The sequence below is a fragment of the Pholcus phalangioides genome, unplaced genomic scaffold (genome assembly GCF_987345545.1).
Source record: "Pholcus phalangioides strain wild (caught in Gottingen) unplaced genomic scaffold, Ppha-v1.0 ptg000042l_1, whole genome shotgun sequence".
In the NCBI taxonomy this organism is placed as follows: Eukaryota; Metazoa; Arthropoda; class Arachnida; order Araneae; family Pholcidae; genus Pholcus; species Pholcus phalangioides.
In genome coordinates this window covers 25,757,318-25,780,335 of record NW_028301628.1, presented here as the reverse complement: position 1 = coordinate 25,780,335, position 23,018 = coordinate 25,757,318, and the positions used below count along the sequence as shown (strand labels likewise).

At 38.5% G+C, this 23,018-nt stretch overlaps 1 protein-coding gene across 1 annotated transcript in view; it reads left to right on the top strand.

The window, feature by feature from the left end:
- LOC149064696 (visual pigment-like receptor peropsin) overlaps positions 1–23,018 on the top strand; it is an 84,798-nt gene that overhangs the window by 53,083 nt on the left and 8,697 nt on the right. Inside the window, exons 2-4 of the mRNA XM_089254956.1 lie at positions 10,903–11,065; positions 12,563–12,690; positions 19,850–19,946. Of these exons, the coding sequence (XP_089111082.1) occupies positions 10,903–11,065; positions 12,563–12,690; positions 19,850–19,946 (388 nt within the window). The remainder of the gene's footprint in view (positions 1–10,902; positions 11,066–12,562; positions 12,691–19,849; positions 19,947–23,018) is intronic.

Sequence of the window (23,018 nt, the reverse complement as noted above, 5' to 3'; positions counted from 1 at the left end):
GCGGTAAATGAGGGAGTTAGAGAGAAAGGCAGAGTGAGAGGAGAGAGAGAGAGAGAGGAGCGAAAGCAAAGTAAACAACTACACTGCGCCTACGCAGAGCCGGTAAGCCGCGTAAGATCCAAAATTTTTCGGATCTGCCGGTCGTCTGCTACTGCCACCACTCAAAATCGTTTCTAGTGGTAGACACGATTTTGAGCGGTGGCAACGTTTGTCTTCCACTATGGAAACTACTATTTTATACTACCAACTTTCTATGCAGTGGGATTAGTCTTGTGGGTTAGCAACTGTACGCGATTCGCGATTTGTTTATCACTTCAAGTTAATGCCAGTGCACGACCAGCCCTAAAGTCTGTGATGTTAACACTGGTAAAGTTGTTAATGGCTGCAATCTAGAACGGATAATAAGATCAAGGAACGGTGAGGTCCAATACCTGAAAGTGGGATGAAATAGAAGGAACGGTGATTCTCAATGAAACTCGTGGCTTAGGCCTTAAGGGGGGGGGGAGAGGGGTGCACAACGTCCAGCCAAATGTGGCACGCCAAGAGGCCTCACGCGGTCCGCGAAAGGTGTTCCGGTAAAATTGTATCAGCAGTGAAAGGCTGACCACATTCCCTTCATATCAAAATATAGGAAATCGTGGTCCATACGGTCCATCGCCCATTATCGCCTAAAAAATGTTAAAAATAAGTTAATTTGCCAATTATATATTAAAAAAAGGTCATTTAGGGAAGTAAGGTTGCTAATTATAGCCGGAAATTTTATACTACCTGCGTTAGTTATTGTGAAAGGGAAAATTTTTCCAATTAAATTGTAAGAAACAAACCGTCAAAGGGAAGTGAAGTTGCTAATTGTCACCAAAAAAAATGTCATAAGGGAGAAAAATTAGCAATTATCGTTAAAATTGCTGAAACATAGCCAATGGTGGGAAATAGAGATCTACTGAAACTAACTTAACCCCTTCGCTTACAAGTAAATTGGCAAGAAATTCGGATGCTCTATATTTCACGAATCGGCAATAAATATAGTAACCTTGTCCTAACCTAACCGTACATTAGAAAAAGGGAAGGAAAAAAACACAAATAAAAGAGTAAGACAGTATATAAAAGATAAGGTGATAAGAATGCAGGTACAAAGTTAGATTTCTTTTCACCCTCACCCTACCTGTTCTCTTTCACTCTTATAAGATACATCATACGTGAGAGAGAAAATCCACTATCAGAGGGTATACAAAAAAACCAAAAAGAAAAAAAAATTTGTAAGGTTGCAACAAAGCTTTGGAAAAGAAGAGAGATAGAGGAAAGAAAACAGAGCGAGCTTGTTTTTGAATTCATTCCACTGGCGTTAGGACGCAATATTACGTCCTTTGATCTTAAAGTGGTTAAAATCTAATTCACAAAAAAAACCATATTTTTGACAGATAACTTAAATCAATATATTTATCTGACAATATAATTAATTGTGATAATTGTAGTGATAATTATCATCATAAATGTACGTAAATATTAATTATTTCTTCTTATAAAAACCTTCATTTGATTTTATTTGAGATGATACTTCGATTTAAAAAGAAACTAGTCTTTCCTCGGGAAAATAAAACTATTTATCATTATTATTAAATAATGTCTCTTTATCTTTCCTGAATATTTTGAAGTATTTATCGTTATAAATGAATCATAATAAAATGTATTTCCATGTACAGTATAAAGAAAATTTTCTTTTAATATTGCATAAAATAATCGGAATGCAGTTGTTATTATCGCAAGATATCAAATTCTCATAAAGATTCTTTCTCTCGTCATTCAAAATCCATCCTCTTTACTTGAATAATGTTTTATTTTTATCCTACAAAATATATAGGATATTGAATTTCTTGGGACTTTCTTCAAAGAAAAAGAAATTCCGACATTTCTATTGAAAATATATGTATGAAAAGAAATCTCTCGCATTCTCGAATTTCAATAAGTATGTTTTCGAGAATCTCTCTCTCTCTCTCTCTCTCTCATCTTGCCTCCATTTAGAAATCTCTTTGTGTTTGTGGGTATTTACATCTGCTTTCTACTTACTTTCACGGGGTTTTTATTTATAGCTTGCAGCTACTTGAAGCGTATTCATGTCTTTCCATCGGTATTATGTTTAGAAACTTGATAATGCCTTTTTATTATGAGGTTGTAACCATTAGTGAGTATATGCTTCGAGATAGCTCTCTCTCTCTCTCTCCAGAAGTACTTTTTTTTTAAATGTAAGTCTTGAAACTTTAGACGTGTTCGACTTTGGAGTAGGAAGATTGCTTGCAGAGGTGCCCTTTGGGGGGGGGGGGTGCAACAGGTGTTGTCGCACCGGGCCTCGATCTTTGCGGGGGCAGCACTTACGGTAATAAAAGAGAAAAAAAAATACATCAAACTATTTTTTTTTTGAATAAATGCATTTTTGTGCCAAATGCATTATGGACCAAAGGGACCCAGATCTTTAAGACTCCCGCCCCTTCTTTAAGACAGCCAGAGGATGCTGGACTGGGCTTAGACATGCGTAAAGGTACTTACATAAACCCCCCCGAAATACGTAAGATGCTTGCTTTCTTCTCGATATGCGTAGGATGCCTGCTTACTTATCATCTCTATGATCCTCGCTTACATTTAAAAGTGCATTGAATTCTCGCCTACTCTTAGACATGCGCAGGATGTTTGCTTAGCCCTGGAAATATTCAAGATGCTTACCGTCATTTAGGCACACATAGTATGCTTACTCACACGTAGAAAAGCTAGATCACCCCCTTAGAAATGCGTAGTTTTCTTCAGCTTCAAATGCTCATATACGGGACTTGTGTACCCATAGAAATGCATAGAACAGTGTTTCTCAACCGCCAAGTCGCGGCCCAGTACCCTGTCGTGAGTGATTCACAGTTTCATTTTTCCCATTAATTTCTCGTTAATTGTGTATGTGTATGATCGGGCCTTTCACTTGTACAAAATAGATTTACCGGAACGCGGGCTTCCAAACGTTGAGAACCACAGACATAGAAGACTTGCGTAACCCTGAAATGCCTAAGATTCTCGCCCACCCGGAATACGCAATAGGAGTGCTTACCCCGTAGAAATGCATGCAATGCAACTTACCTACCTCCTTGTGTTAACTCTTTGCTAACTTTTTCCGCCACAACCCTGCCTCTTTAGAGGTAACGGAAGTAAGTTGCTTTGCTCACAAGTCCGGGGTTGTGAGCGGTTCTATCTACCTCCTTGTGTAAACGTATATGCTTCACATTTTTTATTACTTTACTCAATTTTTTTTGCCCCACCATTATTGCTTACATTTTATCGCGACCCCTTGTATGTGGACTCACATCTATGCGCTGTGTATATTATCTCCAAGATATTTCCTTTAGGGGGGAATAAAATTGATAGCGTTCCCCAAGAAATAAAATAAGACTAGTGATATAGAGTGATACAAGGCAAATATTTTCCCGAAGGGGAAATGCTCTTCTTGCCGTAAAGAGCTACTACAAGCACTTCCTTGCTATTTTTTCCAGGAAATGATGTTTTATCCCGTTTTTCTCTTTTCAACATCCGGCTTTGCATATAAAGATATCAACATCCGGAAATCATTTTTCATGTTTTTGAAGAAAACATGAATTTAAATTTGAGACTATGTAACAGGAAAAAAAATAAATACACTCTTATCTATGCAATAATTTTCCGATCATAATACACATTAGGCCACGGCATCACAAGGAATCTAGGCGCGTGAAAATAATTTTAGGAGCCTAGGTTTTGTTTTTTTTTTTCGAAGAAAAACAGGATAAATATCAAAATAATATTTATTCTAACTTTTCCAGGACATAGAGGCCCCCTTCTACGTTGATAGGAACGCTGATATGAATTCAATTTAGTAACCACATATATAGAAAATTTTAGGCACCAATCCCATTTTTTTAGTTTCCATGGCGGATTCCATGGTTCCTGGAATTTGTCCAGCCCTGCATTAGGCCTAAATAAAATTCACTACGGTAAATGAGCAACATCAAAGCTCCGAAATTTTCAGGCTATCCGGGCTCTATCCAGAGCAGGGCCGCTACTAGATGCCTGGTCAGTCGGGAGCAAGCAGGTATTTTGGTGCCTCCCTTGTAATGTTGAAGGGTGCAATTGGCATCCCCTCTGCATACCGGTCTGTTCTTCCCCTAGTTGCGGCCTGATCCAGAGGGGCCTGAAGATCAATATTTATTTACTTGATTTTTTACACTGTAAATTTAGTAGGAAAACCAACTTTTAAGGCCCCGGTCTTGAGCCTTTTTAGCAGAGAATTTTGACCTAGGAACAATGCTTAAGGAAATTGGAGGCTTGGGGAAGAGATGTCAAAGCTTTCCTTTTTTGACAGTTAGCATGCGAAACAAGGGTAACATGATCGAAACTGCAGTCAAAGTCGCGTGTTGTGTGATGCCGCGATTTATCTTGTAAATCAGAAGGGTCTTCAACGAGGACCACATTTTTCAATCGAAGGCTTTTGTCGTGGCCCACCTATCATATTCAGAAAATGGTTGGAAACATTGAAAAACGATCAATTCTAGAAAGAAATACTTCTAATATTAATGAACGAAATAATTCTAATGATAATGAAAGAAATAATTCTAATAATAATGAAAGAAATAATTCTAATAATAATGAAAGAAATAATTATAGAATCATTTAAAGTATCTACAGATTAAAACTAATCACAAAGTTTTTTAGAATTCGTGAAAGAAATGGTTTCAGAACCAATAAAAACTGATAATTAATAAAATAAATAATTTCAGAATAACTAAAAATATTTAATTATTTTTTCCCTGTTTAACTCGGGGGCCCCAATCAGCCATTCTATTAAGACGTAAATTAAACGAGAAAGGCCCTAGTAAATCTGAATTCTTCTTGCAATTATAAATATCTCAGTATGAGTTGGTGGCCCGCGGACTTCGTGGGCAATTTCAATTTGGACACCGGTGTCTGAAAGGGTGAAGACACCTCCCCCCCCCCCGCTGTATATCAATTGCACTCACTTGGGACCTTCTCGTAATAATTGGATATTCTTAGACGGCCGCGGGTAAAAATGGAATAGAATGGGAGCAATCACACGTATTTCTGACTCGCGATAACTCGCGTATATATTTCAAATATATTGCCGTCTATATTGTGAGTGAAGTGTACATATGATTGGACTATGCAGGGTGATTCAGAAAAGATGGGAAAAACTTTAAGAGGTGATAGTACACACCAATACAAACAGTTGTCATCAAAGAATGCGGGGCAGCAACTACGAGGGTGCAGGCGGGTCTGGTGCCCCGGGCACCGAACCAGAGGGGGCGTAGATATCACCAATCAACCCCTACTTTAACATTACATGGGGGCGCCAAAATGCGTTCTTGCCCTGGCTGACCAAAAAACTAGTTGCGGCCTAGAAAGAATGCATGGTCTAACATGAAGCGCTTATCGAAACGGTCGCTCCGATATCACATTATCTGTGCGATTATGCACAGTACCCAAGCGTCATTGGTAAATTTAATAAGTACTAATAAAATTATCACTTTTATATGTCCATATCTCCATAGAAGCCATATATGCTAGTGGTGTCCACTCAGTGATAGTAGCGTCCGAGTGGCGCAGTGGTGAGATGCTCGTCTTTCACTATGAAGGTTGCCGTCAAGGTCCACGGGCTCGAATCCAGCCTAAGAAAATCAGAAACAAGTTCTTTACCTACCGAACCTGGGGCGACTACCGATAGATAGCGCCGTCATTTCCCACCCGATCTCCACTAGTTGCAAATTGCCGTATGGCGATATGTGACTGGAGTTGTTGTGCGGTGAAGGTAGTCAGAGTGACAGTCACACGAATTATACGCTACAACAGAGGTAGTTTTGCAACATACCCGACCTTTCGAGATATTTTTTAATTGCAGTGTAGTCCATTACCGGGGACGTTAGTGGGTGCACATGATTCGCGTGTACATTCCAATCCTTCGCATATACCATGATAATCTACGTGTAGTGCAAACTCCATGGACATTCTAAGCTTCTTAAAGTTTATGAGGGCAATAAATACCCAAAAATCCAGATTCCTCCCCCTTCATAAATAGCAATCATCGGATATAACGGCATTAACTCGTATACTTATGATGTTACTCGTATATATATATTTCGAGTACATAAATTTCTTTTAAGAGAAAAAATTCCTATCCATTTGAAAAGCTCGGAGGAATGACACTAACAAGCAAGGGAAATTCCCTTCATGGCATATTTGCTTCATGAAATACTAGGACGGTTACAGGGATGCGGAGAATTCCACAGGAAAACATCCACGAAAGGTTTAGTTACGAGGACACAGAAGAGAAACGATGGCTTTTTTTAAAAAAGGACCGCGACAACCGCAAATCACGGACGGGGATGACAAGGAACGCAAACACGCCCAATTAACGTCGCGTCCATGGTTAATGCGGTAAACCCTCAGCCCAAAGAGACAAGAAGAATTCCGTGAATCTCCATTTATTTATCAGTTTTGGGTTATAAACTCGTCGTGATTTAATTATGTCCATTGATTTTGGATGAATCGACATCAGTCGTTGTCAATGGATTCTTGTTACATGTTCATCCTGCCTCCGAGTAGAGGGACTTTCCCTCTTCATTACGCGTGACTAACGACAAGGACAAAGACTAATCATCTGCGCATCAGCCAGCTCTTCCACTCCACCAGTATCACTAAATAACATTCTCAAATGAATCCAATGACTAGTATTTGTTTGCCAATGTGACGGAGGGGGTCCATCCACTACTACTACTGAACCAGACATGCACCTCTTCCATATTCCTCTGCGGTACTTCTAACGAATTGGTACATGTTGAAATGTGTGTATATGTCTAGCGAACATGATGCGTTTCTGTGTATGGCTTGTTGTGTGTAGTGCTTCCATCAGCCATCAGTTTTTCTAACTATGAGTGAAGTGTAATGATTGAATAATTGTATTGTTGTAGGCGTGTTGCTCTCTGTGGCGAGACTTTTTTATCGGGGAGATCGGGTCGCATTTGCGCCTCGAAGTTAGGGACCACAGAAAACCAACTTCAGCCGACTATCGCGACGGTGGTTATCGAACCCGGGTCCTCGTGATGCGAGTCTGTCATTATGACCACTCGACCAACATAGCGGCGGGGTCTATCCACTAATAATGCCAAATAAAGAGTGTCCATTCGCCACGTCACCCAATAACGAGTGTCCATCCACCAATGTTACCAAATAACTAATGTTCATTCATCACTGTCGCCAAATAACATGTGTCCATCCTCCATGACATCAAACAATGACCACCCATTAACCAATATAATCAATTAACGAGTTCCCAATTTCCAATGTCACCAAACAACGAGTGTACATTCTCCAACGTCACCAAATTACAATTTTTCGTTCGCCAATATGACCGGATCTATCCACCAATGTCACCAAATAACGAAATTTCATTCATCACTGTCACCAAATAGCATTATATGTGTCCATTTTCCATAACATCAAACAATGAGCGCCCATTAAACAATGTAACAGGCCCGTCATTTGAGGGGGCCGTTCCCCCCCGGCTTTTGAAAATACACTAAAAATGGCGTATACATTGAATACATGTTCTTTGCCCCCCCCGGAAAAATTTGAAATGGCGGCCCTTCAATGCAACCAATTATGGAGTTTCCAATTTCCAATGCCACCAAATAACGGGTGTTCATTCGTAAAAAAAATTACACTCAATAACGAATGTACATTCGTTAATTACACCTAATAACGAATGCTTATTCTCCATTGTCATTTAATAACGGGCACATGCTCGCCAAAATTACGAAATAACAAATGTCTGTTGACGAATACCACCCACCAAACAACGTGTCAGTTCGGCTGACTTTCCCATTTAGCAAACAAGATATATTCGTGTGTTACCAGCTAATTAATAATAATAATTAAAAAAGCCAGATTTAATGTTTCAATATATATATATATATATATATATATATTTTTTTTTTTTTTTTTTTTTTTTTCATGCTCAACATGATTCTCTGAAAGAAATGATTCTTGCTTCGGAACTTCCCGAGAAGAAGCTTTTCTCACTTTTATTCCGTGAGAGAAATTTTGCTTTGCTTCGGATTATCTCTCAGAGGGAGAAAATAATCTTATGAATATGCATGAAATTTTCCGCCATGTTAGACAAAAATATTTTCAAGAAGAATGATCTTGAAGGAAACTGAAGAAATCTTTCACCCTGTCAAAGGATTAATTTCCTCGAGATTCATCTTTTTTTTGCTTTGATGTTTCCTTATTTTTGAACATGGAAATCCAATCATCGTATCTTCGACTTTCATGTTACGATTATCGTAAAAAAAACAATAGAGTTATTTATACATGTTACGGTAAATGTTATAAATCCGATTATGCATAATAAACTTGCAACTATGTACAGCCACCGACCATTTTGGTAAGTTTGATAAATTTTCCTGAATTCATCACTTTTTTACCGGTGATTATGCATAATACCCAAGCGTCGTTGGTAAATTTATTAAATACTAAAAAATTATCACTTTTACCGGTGATTATGCAATCACCGGTAAAAGTGATAATTTTTTTAGCATTTATTATGCGTAGTACCCAAGTGCCGTTGGTAAACATGATAAATAGTAAGTACTCATCATATTTACTGGTTAATATAGCCGGTATTATGCCACGGTAATAGGATCCTCTATCAGAATCGATCCAATTACCGTGATAAGATTTATCATTTGCGTGACCGTATTTGCGAGCAAGAGTCTGAATCGAATGTAATGAACTCTGATTTAACAAATTTCTCCGAACATCCTCGAAATAACTCCTATTTGACGAATTCTGAAAGCAGACCTCGATATAACGAACTCTTATTTAACAAATTCTTTGATTAACCAGCAATTAGAAATCACTAAACCTCCCTTCAAAATGCCATAGCTTTTTTTCACGAAGTAGGCTTTCTTCCCATTTTCAGACTAAGGGTTACACAGGGGAAAATTTTTCCATCGAGAAATCAACTTTACAAATTATATGGGCTTGTCAGTGATAAAATAAGAGGCTTTTATGAAGACGAGATATCCCGTCAATGCCGCTTAAGGGATTAAATGGATTATTACCAGTTTTTGTGTGTCTACAACCAGACACCAATACAACATACTCCTATTTAACGAATTACATATCAAACCTCGATATAACGAACTTCTATTTAACAAATTTTATGATTTGTACAAATTTATCAAACAGTTACCTCCTCCTAACCAGAACATGCCACCCCCCCCCGTTCTATCTCAACGAAGAGTCAAACATACTACCGAGACTCATTTGAGATTTTTTTTTTTTCATATTTATCAAATTCACCAATTTGGTATTGTAATATAATCACCGGTGATAATGATGAATTTCAAGTACTAATAATGAAATTTACCAGATACACTTGGGTGACCGGTAAAAGTGAGAATTATTTTCAGCCTCTATCAAGTTTACCAATGACGCTTGAGTATTATACAGAAGCGTATTTAGGGTTTTGCCACCTGTGAGCTACCCAAATTTTGCCGTCTTTCTCTCATTCTAGTTTAATTTTCTTGATCACTCATTCCTCGAATTCGCCACCGTGCACTTTAACCCGCTTAGTCCCCCCTCCCATTAGTATGGCCATGTCTCTAAGTCCTTCTTTTGGCCACTCACATGCTTGCGTACCCTTTTGGTCACTCACATGCTTGCGTACCCTTTTGGTCACTCACATGCTTGCGTACCCTTTTGGTCACTCACAAAACTGCGTACTCTTTTGGTAACTCCCATGCTCACCCACTCTCTAAGTCATCATACACTTTCTACATCACTCATCCTCACACACTTTCTACATCACTCATCCTCACACACTTTCTACATCACTCATCCTCACACACTTTCTACATCACTCATCCTCACACACTTTCTACATCACTCATCCTCACACACTCTCTAGGTCACTCTTTTAGTGACCCATTCACATGCTTGCACACTGTTTTGGTCACTCACATGCTTACACGCTGTTTCAGTCTCCCACGTACTTGTACACTCTTTTGACCATTCACATGCTTGCATACTGTTTTGGTCACTAGCATGCTTGTACACCGTTCATTCTTTTGACCGTTCACATGCTTGCACACTGTTTTGGTCACTCGCATGCTCACACACTGTTTCAGTCTCCCACATGCTTGTACACTATTTTGACCATTCACATGCTTGTGGACACTCTAGGTCTCTCTTTCAGCCATTCGCATGCTTGCACACGCTTTGCGTCACTGTTTTAGCCATTCACATGCTTGCACATGCTTTGCGTCACTGTTTTAGCCATTCACATGCTTGCACATGCTTTGCGTCACTGTTTTAGTCATTAACATGCTTGTACACACTCCAGGTTACTCTTTCTGTCAGTCACATGCTTGCACACGCTTTGCGTCACTCTTTTGTTCACTCACATGCTTGCACACGCTTTGCGTCACTCTTTTGTTCTCTCACATGCTTGCAAACTCTCTAGGTCACTCATTGACCTATTCTCTCACTCTCTGGGCAGAGGCGAATTAGTGGCTATAAAATAAAGTCGCCCTTCTCTCATTATGTACTAATTTTCTTAGCCATTCATTCCTAAAATTTGTTGCCCCTCCGAACTTGCCACCCTATTTGTTGCCCCTCCGAACTTGCCACCCTGGGCTATGGCCCTCCAAGCCCCCCTTCCCATAAATACTCGTCTGGTGTTAGGCATAACCGCCGGTAAAAGTGATAAATTTATCGAATTTACTGAGATGATTGGTGAATTATACATAGTAACCGATTTATCAAATTTACGTTATCACATATATTAATTAAAATTAATGCGAATTTCTTTTCTTAAAGGAATTCTGGGAACGTTCGGCAACACCGTGGTCCTGGCGATGTTCCTGAGATTCCGCTCGCTGGTGACGCCAACCTCCGTCCTGCTGATCAACTTGGCCGTCTCGGATCTTGGTCTAATCCTCTTCGGGTTCCCGTTCTCGTCCTCGTCCAGTTTCGCCGGACGGTGAGTCCGCTGCGCCAATAAAAATTCACGTTTCATTTGAATTAATTTATAATTAATACCAAATTTATAATCAAGCTGAACATCAGCGTTTCTTAATCCTTTCTTTTTCCCGCCCATAATGCCCTTCGAACCATATTTTCTTCCCGTCCCGTCCCCCCGAATCTTTTCCAGGGCCCTCTCACCCCTCATCCATGATCGAGACCCCTTTTTACTCATTGCATTGATTTTTTGAATAAATTTAGTGATAATAAATTTTATAAATGCGGTCCATCTCTGGACCCGCATAAGCGGATACAGACTCCTCGACAGGTGATCACCCCACCCCCCCCGAATCTGCCTCTATGGACCTCCTGGATTGGATAGAATTCAGTGAGATTCCCTCTTGCGAGGAGTTTTATACAGGGTCTTCACAAAATCATATGGTGCTGGAAATATGGGAATAGCTTACCTCACATACATATGCCTATGTTTCGGTAAATGAGAGATAAATCGATTATTATGCGTAATAACTGGTTGTTATCCATAATTGCCGATCGTCTCGGTAAGTTCTATAAATTCACCACTTTTGCTGATGATTATGCATAATACTCTAGTGTAATTGGTAAAATGGATTGACACGTCTAATGTGTTGGATAAATATAATCGGGGCCACAATATAACGAACTTTCATTTCATGAATTTCAAGATTTAACGATTAAAATCGTGATTAAAAATTCTTTAAATCGAAAAATCTGATAAGTGTGTGTGGAAGTTCGTTATATCGGGGTACGCTACTAAAATTTGTTAAATTTTATTATATCGTGGAACGGTAGTGAAATTTATTAAATATTAGTTCGTTATATCAAGGTTTTATTGCAGATGTCGTAAAATCCGAGTTAGTTTTTGTATGTTCGGAAAAATTCGTTAAATCAGAGTTCATTATATTTGATTTAGACTCTGGGTCACAATACGGTCGTCTAAATAATAAAGTATATCACGGCAATTGGACCGATTTATCAAACTCACCGATATGAAATGGCAATTATGCATAATACCCGACAAATGTTATGGATTTCTTAAAATTTATCATGGTCACCACTTGGGTATTATGTATAATCACCGGTAAAGATGATAGTTTTTCTAGCATTTATCAAATGCACCAACGACGCTTGGGTGTTATGCAAAATCGCTGGTAAAAGTGATAAATTTAGGGAAATTTATCAAACTTAGCAAAATGGTCAGTGATTTATGCATAATAACCGAATATTTATCACCTTTTCGGTACCATATACATCATAGCATCAGATCTTATCACGAATGTCTCCCATGTACATGAGGCCTCCGGACACCCACAAGGTTCACGCACCCCATCCAGACCCATGTATGAATGAAGTCGCCATCACATACAGTTATTGTGATGCACCCATAATAATATTAATATGATTATATATATTATATACGTATTAGTTCAAAAAAGTATATACGCGTATAATCTTTTGACTAATTCATAACTTATAGGTGGTTATTCGGAGATGGTGGGTGCCAGTGGTACGCCTTCACGGGTTTTCTGTTCGGGTCTGCACATATTGGTACGCTGACGATCCTGGCATTGGATCGATACTTGGTCACTTGTCGCATAAGCCTTCGTAAGTAGTTTTTTTCTCTCTTTCTTCCTCATTATCTAGCTAAAAAGAGCTGAGGCTCCTGGTCCATTATCTAATGCAGCGGTTCTCAACCTTTCTCGACCCACAGAAACCTTTCCGGTATATAATTTCTATGGCGGAGCCCCCTAGGCCTATTTTTTATTTATTCATCAAAGTTACTGACTTATTTTTATTATTCAAAAATATTAATAATTATTATTTTTTTTAAATTTACTGTTTTTTATTTTCCTCCGTGGAACCTCCGGAAGTTCACACGAAGCCGTTAGGGATCCGCGGAGCACCGGTTGAGAACCGCTGATCTAAGGATACGAACATAGTGCACGCTGGTTTCCGATTTTATGAGTCGGTGTAGTTACGGACAGGCTAAAAAAAACCTGAAATTCAGGTTTTTAACCAATAGGGAGCATTAGTGGTGAAGTCACGACCGACAGCGCTGATTCCAAACAAACACGAGCTTCGTGGGATTATAAAGGAAAACGCCATAGGCATGGCCCCGCATCTTGGTGCAGGGTCCCTAGGCTGGGATCTCTGGCGGGCCCCCGAACTAGATTTTTCACGGGACCTTCTATAGTGAATTTATAGCATGAAAAAAATCAAAAAATGATGATAATTGTCCCGGGGAGTAAATGTGTTTTTCTAAATTTTTTATCAAATCTTCAGTTGTGTCAGCAGTACAAATTAAGATTTATTAATATAATTATTATCTCGTATTAAATAAATTAAGTATCTCGAATGTTTGTCATGTTAAGCATTTTTTTCCATGAAATATATTTTTTTCCACTGCGATTTGAAGTAGTACCCCATTTCCCGCCATCGGTGATTTTTAATCAGTTTTGGCGGTAATTGAAAGCTTTGATGACCTCTTTTTTTGCATAATTGATGTTGCCCGTATTTTCCGTATTTAAGATCTCAATCCGGTATTTCCTCTCAAATACGGTCGGCCTTCTCATAAACCAAGCAGTCTTGTGAAACATATTTTAATCCACTGTGATATGGAGATTACTCTATATGCATCATTCATCATTTGTAATTTCTCCATAATGCATCATTTCCGACTTTTCAGAGATTTTAGTGATAATTAAAGTAACTGTGACAATTGGTGATGGGGAAGTGTTTTCCGTATTTTCCCGTAGTTTTAGGATCCAAATTTTCCGACTTTTTTGTTTTGGACGAAATATGGCCAGCTTATTCTTAAACGCATAAGCGGATACAGGCACTTCGAACGGAATAAGGGGGGGGGGGCGATTTGTTCACCACCTCCTAATACAAATAATACTAGTTTTTGATGATCGGGGAAGAAGTAGGATAGCCCTTCTATGTTCCGCCTATGCTTCAAGAAACAAAGCTGATTTCATGGAAAACACATTTTAATTCACATCGATTTGGTTTAGTGCTTCCTTTTTCCCTCCATTATTGGTGATTATTCAGAAATTATAGTGATGATTAGCAACTGTTTTGATGACAATGTCCCGAATTTTCTGGTAAAAATCAGTCAGAACATTAGAACCGGCGCGTTTATCATGATCATGGGACAGACGGAAAAAAGATCACGAATCGAAAAACGATAATCATCCAACACTAGGCCAACAGTTTTGGTCTATCACTAGGTTACGACGTTAATTTCTCCAAAAGTTGACCTTTGAAAATCCCTTCTACTTAAAAGTTGATTTTTATTGTAAATTTCGAAGCAATTTTTTTAAATAAGGTTGTCCCAGGTTCCTCACTAAGGTGCCCTTTCCCCATGTGTGTATGTGTGTGTGAAGGCCAGGGTGATTCTGTAAACGATCCAGCCCCCGGGCTGGGACGATTCTTATCGTTTTTGTTTTTTAATTCTATAAATTCACTATAGAAGCCCGTAAAACGTCTGTCCTAGGGGCTCGTTAAAGATCCCAGTGTATGGGGGAAACCTGACAAAGCCGGTTCCTCAGACATTCGGAACCTGGGCAAACATGAATTTTTCGGGCTCCTTATACACGTCCCCCCCCCCCACATCCTGCAATAGGGCCTCTAGGCTGCGATATTTTGTGAGGCCCCCAACTGGTGCTTTTTACGGGCCTGTCTGTAGTGAATTTGTAAGTGGAAAAGACGAAAAAAATTATGAAAATCGTCCTGGGTACCCCCAGGGCTGGGGCCCTGTCAGCCCCTTCCCCCTTGTGTGGGGTATGCTCTTATAAGTAGTCTTATAGAGCAGCACCTCAGACGTACACAGGGAAAGGGGGACATGTGAGCTGAACCTACAATACAAGAAGCAGCCAATTTTGGGGCCCCGAAAACTTGTGGAACCTGGGCAAGTGCTCCGCTTCCCCATGCAGGAAAACAGTCCCTGGCCCTGCCATCGAATACGCAGGCCATGATAGAAGCCATTCTTCCGCCAAAAAAACACGGATTTTTTCCCCCATTATCTCAGGCACGTGTGTGATCATATTTTTATATGAAATTCCTTAAAAATATTTTTGACCTTAACCTTTATTAAAAGGCGTATTTGAATTAAATTCTTTAAAAATTCCCTTTAAAAGCATTTGATTCATACGATTCCGGATTTTTCTAATCAAATTTCATGACGCAATTTCTTTTTTTTTTTCCCTACTAAAAATTTTTCTTTAAAGGGGAGAGGAAAAAAAGGTATTTCATTTTCTCAGAAAACACATGCGACGAAATTATTTCCTAATCTTAAAATATTTTCAAAAATGCAAAGAACGAATTTATATTTAATTGGGAAAGAAATATATTAGAAATCCGGGAAGAGGTTACAAGAAAATATTTTTCAGGAAAATAGTCTTTTAACTGCTTTTTTTTAAATTAATTTAATTTACGTGAGTCTCAAATAGAATTTTGAAAAGAAGTTGGACTATTATATATATATATGTATGTGTAAATTTTAAAAAGAAAGTTTCTTAAAATCAATAATTTGTTTAGTTTACTACACAGAGTATCCCATAAATTCGTACATAGTTTAAAAATTCTTTTAAAAAATTTGGATGAATTGGCATCAGAGTTCTATAAAAGTGCAGGGTGTTCGACCTTTTTTTCAAACCGAGCACAACTCAGGTCTATCGCCATAGGCTACAGCGGCGTTAATTAAGCTTACATAACGTTCTAATTATGCTGTTGATATTGGTGGGGGAAAAAGCACTGTTGGCGAAGTTGTTTTACCTAAGCAACGAATCTCTGGCTGAAGCTTTACGAACGTTTCGGACCCAGAATGGATTAGATTTGAAAGGTTCAGGTCCATTCACTCATGGTTGACGTTCGCGTAACGCTCCCTATCGACAAAAATTTGAACTAATTTTTTTTTTCTTGTAACAAAAAATATCTCCATCCGTGAAGACGAATTGTTTCGCAAACTGCATTCAAATATACCGATTCCTTCATATTTTTTATGAATTTCTAAACTATTTACGAATTCATGGGGTATAATAATTACACTGGTCTACAAGGTTTTTCTAACATGGAAAAATTTAGCTTCTCTTAGTAATCTTGTGGTTGTAGTAGTAAGCTGTGGTTTTCAAGTAATTCTTCTCCGGGTGCTGATTCCAGATCTGACCTTAAAAAATGACCATCATGTCTAGTTCTTTTGTTATACGGTATTTAATATCTTTCAAAACTTACATATTTAGGCTACGCGTGTGAAATGATAATACTATAGGTAATTATATTCCTATTTTTTGTCATCTGAAACTTGAGGAATGGCAACACTGATTCTATTTCTGATTTCAACCGGATTCTCTATTTCTTTTAATTGAAAAAGAAGCACAGGCTTCATATTTATGTACAACCTTTCAGTCAAAAAATAGAGCTAAGTCAATGCCGCAGATGTGTTAATGTTCCCAACTGAGTCTTGCTTACACCACTTCACATTAAATTGGGGATGATCAGAGTCATACGCAGTGGTGGAGGGGGAACAAAGGGGAACTTGGGTCCCTCCCAAGACTATCAAAAAATTTAAAATATTTTAAAATATTTTTGTAAAAAATATGATGAAAATATATCTTGAAAAACTAATAATAATATACCTATATCAGCCAGTTTAACAATTTCTGTTAACTTAAAATTTTTTTTTGAAGGTTAATAACTAAAACTTTCTCTGGAAATAAAATCCTGTGTGACCTCCCCCCCCCCTAAACTTTTTGTGACCCCCTCCTAAGTCGATCCTGCGTACGCCACTGGGGCTGATGGAAAACATTGTGAAAGTTATGGACAAATCTGGCCCAGGTATCTCGCACCTGAAAGAAAAAAATTTCAAAATTAAATGGGACAAAAAACTTAATCCTCAAATAAGGAAACTATCAGGGGATTTTGTTTTCACATAGAAACTCACCGCATATCAATCATTTACATCTGCAATGAAGGGGATTTTTTTAGGGAACCATCAAGAGGAAAATTACCAACAGCTTATTCAAGACCTATACTCTGTACAAAAAATCTTATACATCGAATGTTTCCAAAAATACATTTTGAATTTCTATTTCCGATAACCTGGGAATCCCACGTTATTAAGTCGTTAAATACTTCTTTTCTCACTGCGATAGTTTTGAATTTGCTATTACTGTATATGACTGGGATCATATGCTTCATCATATACACTGCTTGATACCTCAAGGTTGTGAATATTCAGGGGGAACAAATATATCCTACCCACCCATATAAAACTTAGAAGATGGGAACATATTTTAATAAAATAAGTTATTTCTCTGTCTTCCAGAAATTCTGAACAAAAAAAAATTGACCTTTTAAAGGGTTAAAAACCTGAATTTCAGGTTTTTTTTGACGGCGTCGATTAGCAGAATCGGAAACCAACATGCACTATGTCCGCACCCTTAGACAGGCGAAACCAGTTTTCTGTTCAGAGTAACAACATCTAATCGTTAGGAAAACGACACCAGGAACAGCTATTTGTGCTGTAGCGATAATATTGAGGTTACACTTCACACAAATATGAGCCAGCCTAGGTTTTTCAGGAGCTCCGGGTACGAATAAGGAGCACAATGACATTCACAGCCTATCTCATTAATCTATCTTTGGGTTGTGAAGAAAGCTATTCTTAATAAGAGAACACAATCTGGCTATCTCTGCAACGTGTTCAGACACTTCATTAACCATCATGAGTCCCCCTTCTCTAAACGAGAAAACCTATTCTCACTGAATTTCTAATAATTCATTCTAATATTTCTATAATATTCTAATGAATTTCCGCAACAAAAGAGGATGGAAACTGTGGAATCTCGTCAACACCAAGTGGTCAGCAACACCTCCTTCAGCGTCATATCGTAAGCTTATTCAATCGATGCCGCGCATTGTAACTGAATCCATAGCACACGCAACATTGTTGTGGTCCTTCAATTACATATCACCGTGTATATTCAACCACTCGAAACATTCAGAACTCCGAAGCACCTCGAACTATTCGTACTCGAAATACAGTGTTTCAGATTCCTCGTCACCTTTTATTAACTAATTACACCAGTCAATACCAGTGCTGACAATTTGTCTTCTCGAGATCGATCGTTGTTTGGTTGAAAATCGATGTTCGACCAATCGTTGCTCGAAGGAGGAGGAAGATTATCCTACAACCGCTCGTATATGGAATTGAACATTATTGATCGGAAGTTGAGATCTAATTAATTAGGTTACATCGAAGGGGTAATAAATCTGTATTATCCCAGATGTCACTCTTGATTGAATATATGGTGCCATGGAAATCGGGATTGATGTTCCGTTTGAGTGTTTTTATTTAGGGGCGAGTGATATAAACGATGTATACTCGTAACGTCTTATCAAAGACAATAATACACTGCCAGTATTGTGCGTCGATGACTTCACACGAACTGACCGTACTCATGAGTGTACACCAGTTTGTTTACCACTAACCTTCTAACCCAGAGAGGAAAGATTAAAGTGGTGTTGTTCAGGGCCGTCTTAAGAGCATCATGGGCCCCAGGGCCAAGTCATCTTTCTGAGGCCCTACCAGGCAAATTCTCGGAAATTTCAACCTGATCTCATTTTTGTGAGACTCCTTTTCTCTTGAGGCCCCCGGGCCGTGGCCGGGTGGGCCCCATGCTTTAAGACGGCACTGGTGTTGTTACGAGCTTAACTTTTGGAAGGCGGTTCATTTTTGTATTTTTCGGACACATTCGATATAGATTGTCCGTCTATGTCAAGGGTGCTTAATCTTTAGAACAGTTGGTTTGAGAAAGTGTCGCGAACACACCACTTAAGTGCTCAAGAACTGTGTCGTGGATCACTTGAGTAATCTGAGAATTTGCCTCAGAAGTCATGTAGAAATGTGCGTACACAACTTGAGTGTACTGGGTACAGTGAAAATTAGGAATTGTATTACTTGTGAGAACCAGTCTAAAGTATTTTGTACATTTTGTGTCATAAGAAGGTACCAAATAATATGTGCTACTACGACACCATTGACATTGTAAAAATAACTGAGAATTCTAACAGTTAATTAATGTAGTGGTCTAAGAGTAGAAATTTAACTACCATAGTAGAGAACTTACCGTAGTGGAGAAACAAATGTGTGTGTAAGGAGAAAGATAGAGGAAAAGAAAAAAAAAAGAAACCTTTATATATGGGGGGGGGGGCAAGTTTTTTCGAGAAATAAAGTTCTTCCGTAAGGCTGGCACCCCAATCTCGAACTGCCCATGACCCAATCCATTCATTTTGTTCTATGTTAACACCATATGCTCATCAGATTTTATTTTCTTCGTCTTGGGCTATCTATTTGTTTTCTGGGGCAGGTTTAGGTGTTCTTGTTGAATCGCAAGTTACAAGTAGTAATCAAATATATAAAAACAAATGATGCGAAATTCTGACGCTTGCTACCAAGTTTATGTCCCCCCCGTAAGGCTACTCACTTATAAGCGAGTAGCTCTCTGTGCCATTTTTGAAATCAAATACTCTACATAGGCTAAAATAGGAGTGTCACTGACAGGGAAGATTGAGGCACAGTATGCTCTGTACTTCGAATAATGAACGACGGCAACGTAATACGAGAGGAAAAACGGTAAATTTTTATTTAAAAATGTCGAGATGTGCCCAAAATTACGGGATATATGGTCATCGTTCTAGTAATGATAATGATTATTATAGTCACGTTATTTTAGAAATTGCGAGCATTTCTTTTATTTTGCAGGTGGAAAATTGACTTACCGAAGGTACTGCCAAATGCTGTCTTCCGTATGGGTTTACGCTTTGTTCTGGGCAGCCATGCCATTGCTCGGCTGGGGCAGGTAATTATGAGTCAGCGATTACTGTACAGCAGCGGTTCTCAACCTTTATCGACTCGCGGATCTCATTTAGCATACAGGGTGGCCTCTAAATGCTAATGCGGTCTTAATATCAGCAACCGTCCATCGTAGAAGTATAGTTTTAACTTAAAAAATGCTAATTAAAAAATACTAACTAATAAATTTTCTTCCAGTGGCTGTGGAGCCGCTGGGAAGTGAAAACGGAGCCTCAAGCCCTCCGTGGAGCACCGGTTGAGAACCGCTGCTGTACAGGGTGAGCACAAGAAAAATTGGCAATTTCAACATTTCATTGAAAAATGAATATTTTAATTAATTAAATCAATCTTAATATATCTTTAAGTTTTTTATAAATAAATTATGAAAGTTCTATGGGGGTGAACTTTATTCACCAGATTCTGCTGAACACCTCTTCGACACTAGACACAGCTGTGGTAATGTTTTTGGATTGGCATGTAACAAACACCACACAAATAAGCAAATGAATATACACAGTTGCAGTTTCATTTGTACTCTATGACAATGGCATATCGAAGTTTTTGGAAAGGGCATGGCATGGAAGATGTAAATACCGGAATATATAGGGTGAACTTAATCTAATCTGCCAAATGAAAGGAGTGATAGGTGAGGCCGATGTAGAACATAAAACATCATAGCGACCCTGTCCTATCTGTATCCGTATTTGAGTAATGGTTGGTGATGAATTATGGAAGAAAATTCGTAAATTCTGAAAAAAATCCCAAATTTGTGTGAAGTTTCTGAAACGCCTACGTGCAAACTAAGCACATGCTTGAAAAGAGCAGAAAAAATCCTACCAGGTAAAATAATTTTCATCAGATTATCTGAATTTAATGGCGAGCTACAAGAACTGAAAGGTTAGCGAATTGCGAAATCAAATTATCCCCAAAATCTCTAACCGTCAATTCCGAATACTCCCGATCTCAGTAATGTATTGCAAACTCAAACGGCTAAATTACTCCTGAACTAGAGCACCGATATGGTTTATTGTAAGCTCTTTCGAAAGCTGTTGAAATGGACAGTTGGGGAATTATTTTCCAGACTTGGCGCATTTTCTGGCATAATCCATGTATATACCGATCATCAGACGATGGTGTTGTAACCCTTGAAAATTAATAACCCATCAAACTCGAAAACGGTTAGAGATAGGATAGGGTTGCTAAGGTGTTTTATGCTTCACATGGGCTCGTCTATCAATCCTCGCCCCACGTTTGGTAAACTAGGTCTGTTTCACCCTCTGTAATTTAAACCTGTCTACCTAGATGTCAACCATACCTACCGACCAAAGTCCGAACCTTCTACCTTTTGTTACTATACCAAGGACAAAGTTTTTATCCTTTCACTTGCTACAACTCTGAGTTGAAAAGCAGCATCATAAATAAAAGTGATGAATGCTGATAAGAGTACGTACCAGGCTTGATAATATTGATACCTGCCAGGTGAAGGGCCACAACTTGGGGAGGGCAGGGGTTCCGGTGCCCAGGGCAGAAAATCAGGAACGGCAGCAAGGTTACGGATTTTCCATTCAAAATTAAGGATAGGGAACGACAAAATAGACACCGGCCCAGGGCGAAAGAGCAAATTTTCTTTCTAAAATGCGACTCTGGCCGGGTGACTGAGTCTTTGCACGTAGAGCCTTTATAGCCTACTCATTAAAAATCAAAGACACATGCTAAGAATAGTTGCGAGTAATTTGCATAGATCTTTAACACAGTACTGTACTGTACTTATTTTCTTATGGAATGTTGAAAGAGTCTTTTTCTTTTGTTTTTCTCTCTCTGCATTCGCGAACTATTCGATTTTAAATCGCTACAGTAGAACCTCTCGTTAACGGACACCCATGGGACCAAAAATTTTGTCTGCTAGTGAAAAGTCTTCATTTAATGAGTAGTAAAATACATACACACACACACCGAGTCTCAACGACGTAATTCAAAAAAGTGTCAGTGAACGGGAGGTTTCCACAAACGGGGGGGGGGGGGTGTCCGCTGTGAGAGGTTCCACTGTAATATGCTTTTCATGTCTTTAATTCTTTGAAAAATGTAAAATGTCATCTTGAACATCTTCTCTCAGAGGGAGTCATAATTTATAATATTTTTTCTCTAGTAGAAAAGCTGTAGTTAAACTGAATATAGGCAGTTATTATAAGCAAGTAATTAGATCTTCCATACATTTTTTAAGTGACTGTACACACGACATTCTAAAACCATATCCGTTTACAGACTAATTACGTGTTGTGTAATGATGTGGGAATAAGAATCTTGTTCTATATTCGGTAAATTTAAAGATAGTTTAAAAAAGTTCCTGAATTTTCCACCAGGTTCAGGTTTGTCTATTTCTATCGTATAGAGCGTACTCGTATTGCTATACCATTACACTACTTCCAGCACTCTGCTTACTATATTTCAAGAGTTATTCACGTTAATAAGAATTTTCCCATGTTCTATACTTTCCATAAATTTCCATTTTTTGTCTCCCAGGCATCCCAAACTGATTGGGAGAGGCTGAGTGTGATGATGATGATGATGACAAACTGCTAATGATAAACTGCTATAGCTTGTGAATGGATAAAGGTAGAGCGATGGGACAAACGTCTAACTATACTAAATCGGGCATACGCTACTCGATGAGAATGACGAAAATGACCCCTGGTGGCAAATTTATCAATTTTTGGGGTTATCTTGACAATTAAGCATGCTATGAACAAAAATCTGAGACTAAATTGTCATTTTTTTTTATGTTTTCTGACTAAACACAAGATTTACATAGAACATGTACATTGAGTGCAAACATTTTAGCAACTTCAAATACTCTGGCATAATTACTTTTACAGAAAGCACCATTGATTGAAAATTTTCCATAAGATATATGAATTTCGAAAATCAAAATACGTAATGCATATTTCGCAGAGAGACATTGACTGTAAAATATAGATGGCAGTGTCAACTAACAAGCAACATACCATGTGCAGCATTAGTTTAGGGTCACCAGATTCGAAAACTGAGAAAGGAGAATACCTATATGGGCACCCTTGATGAC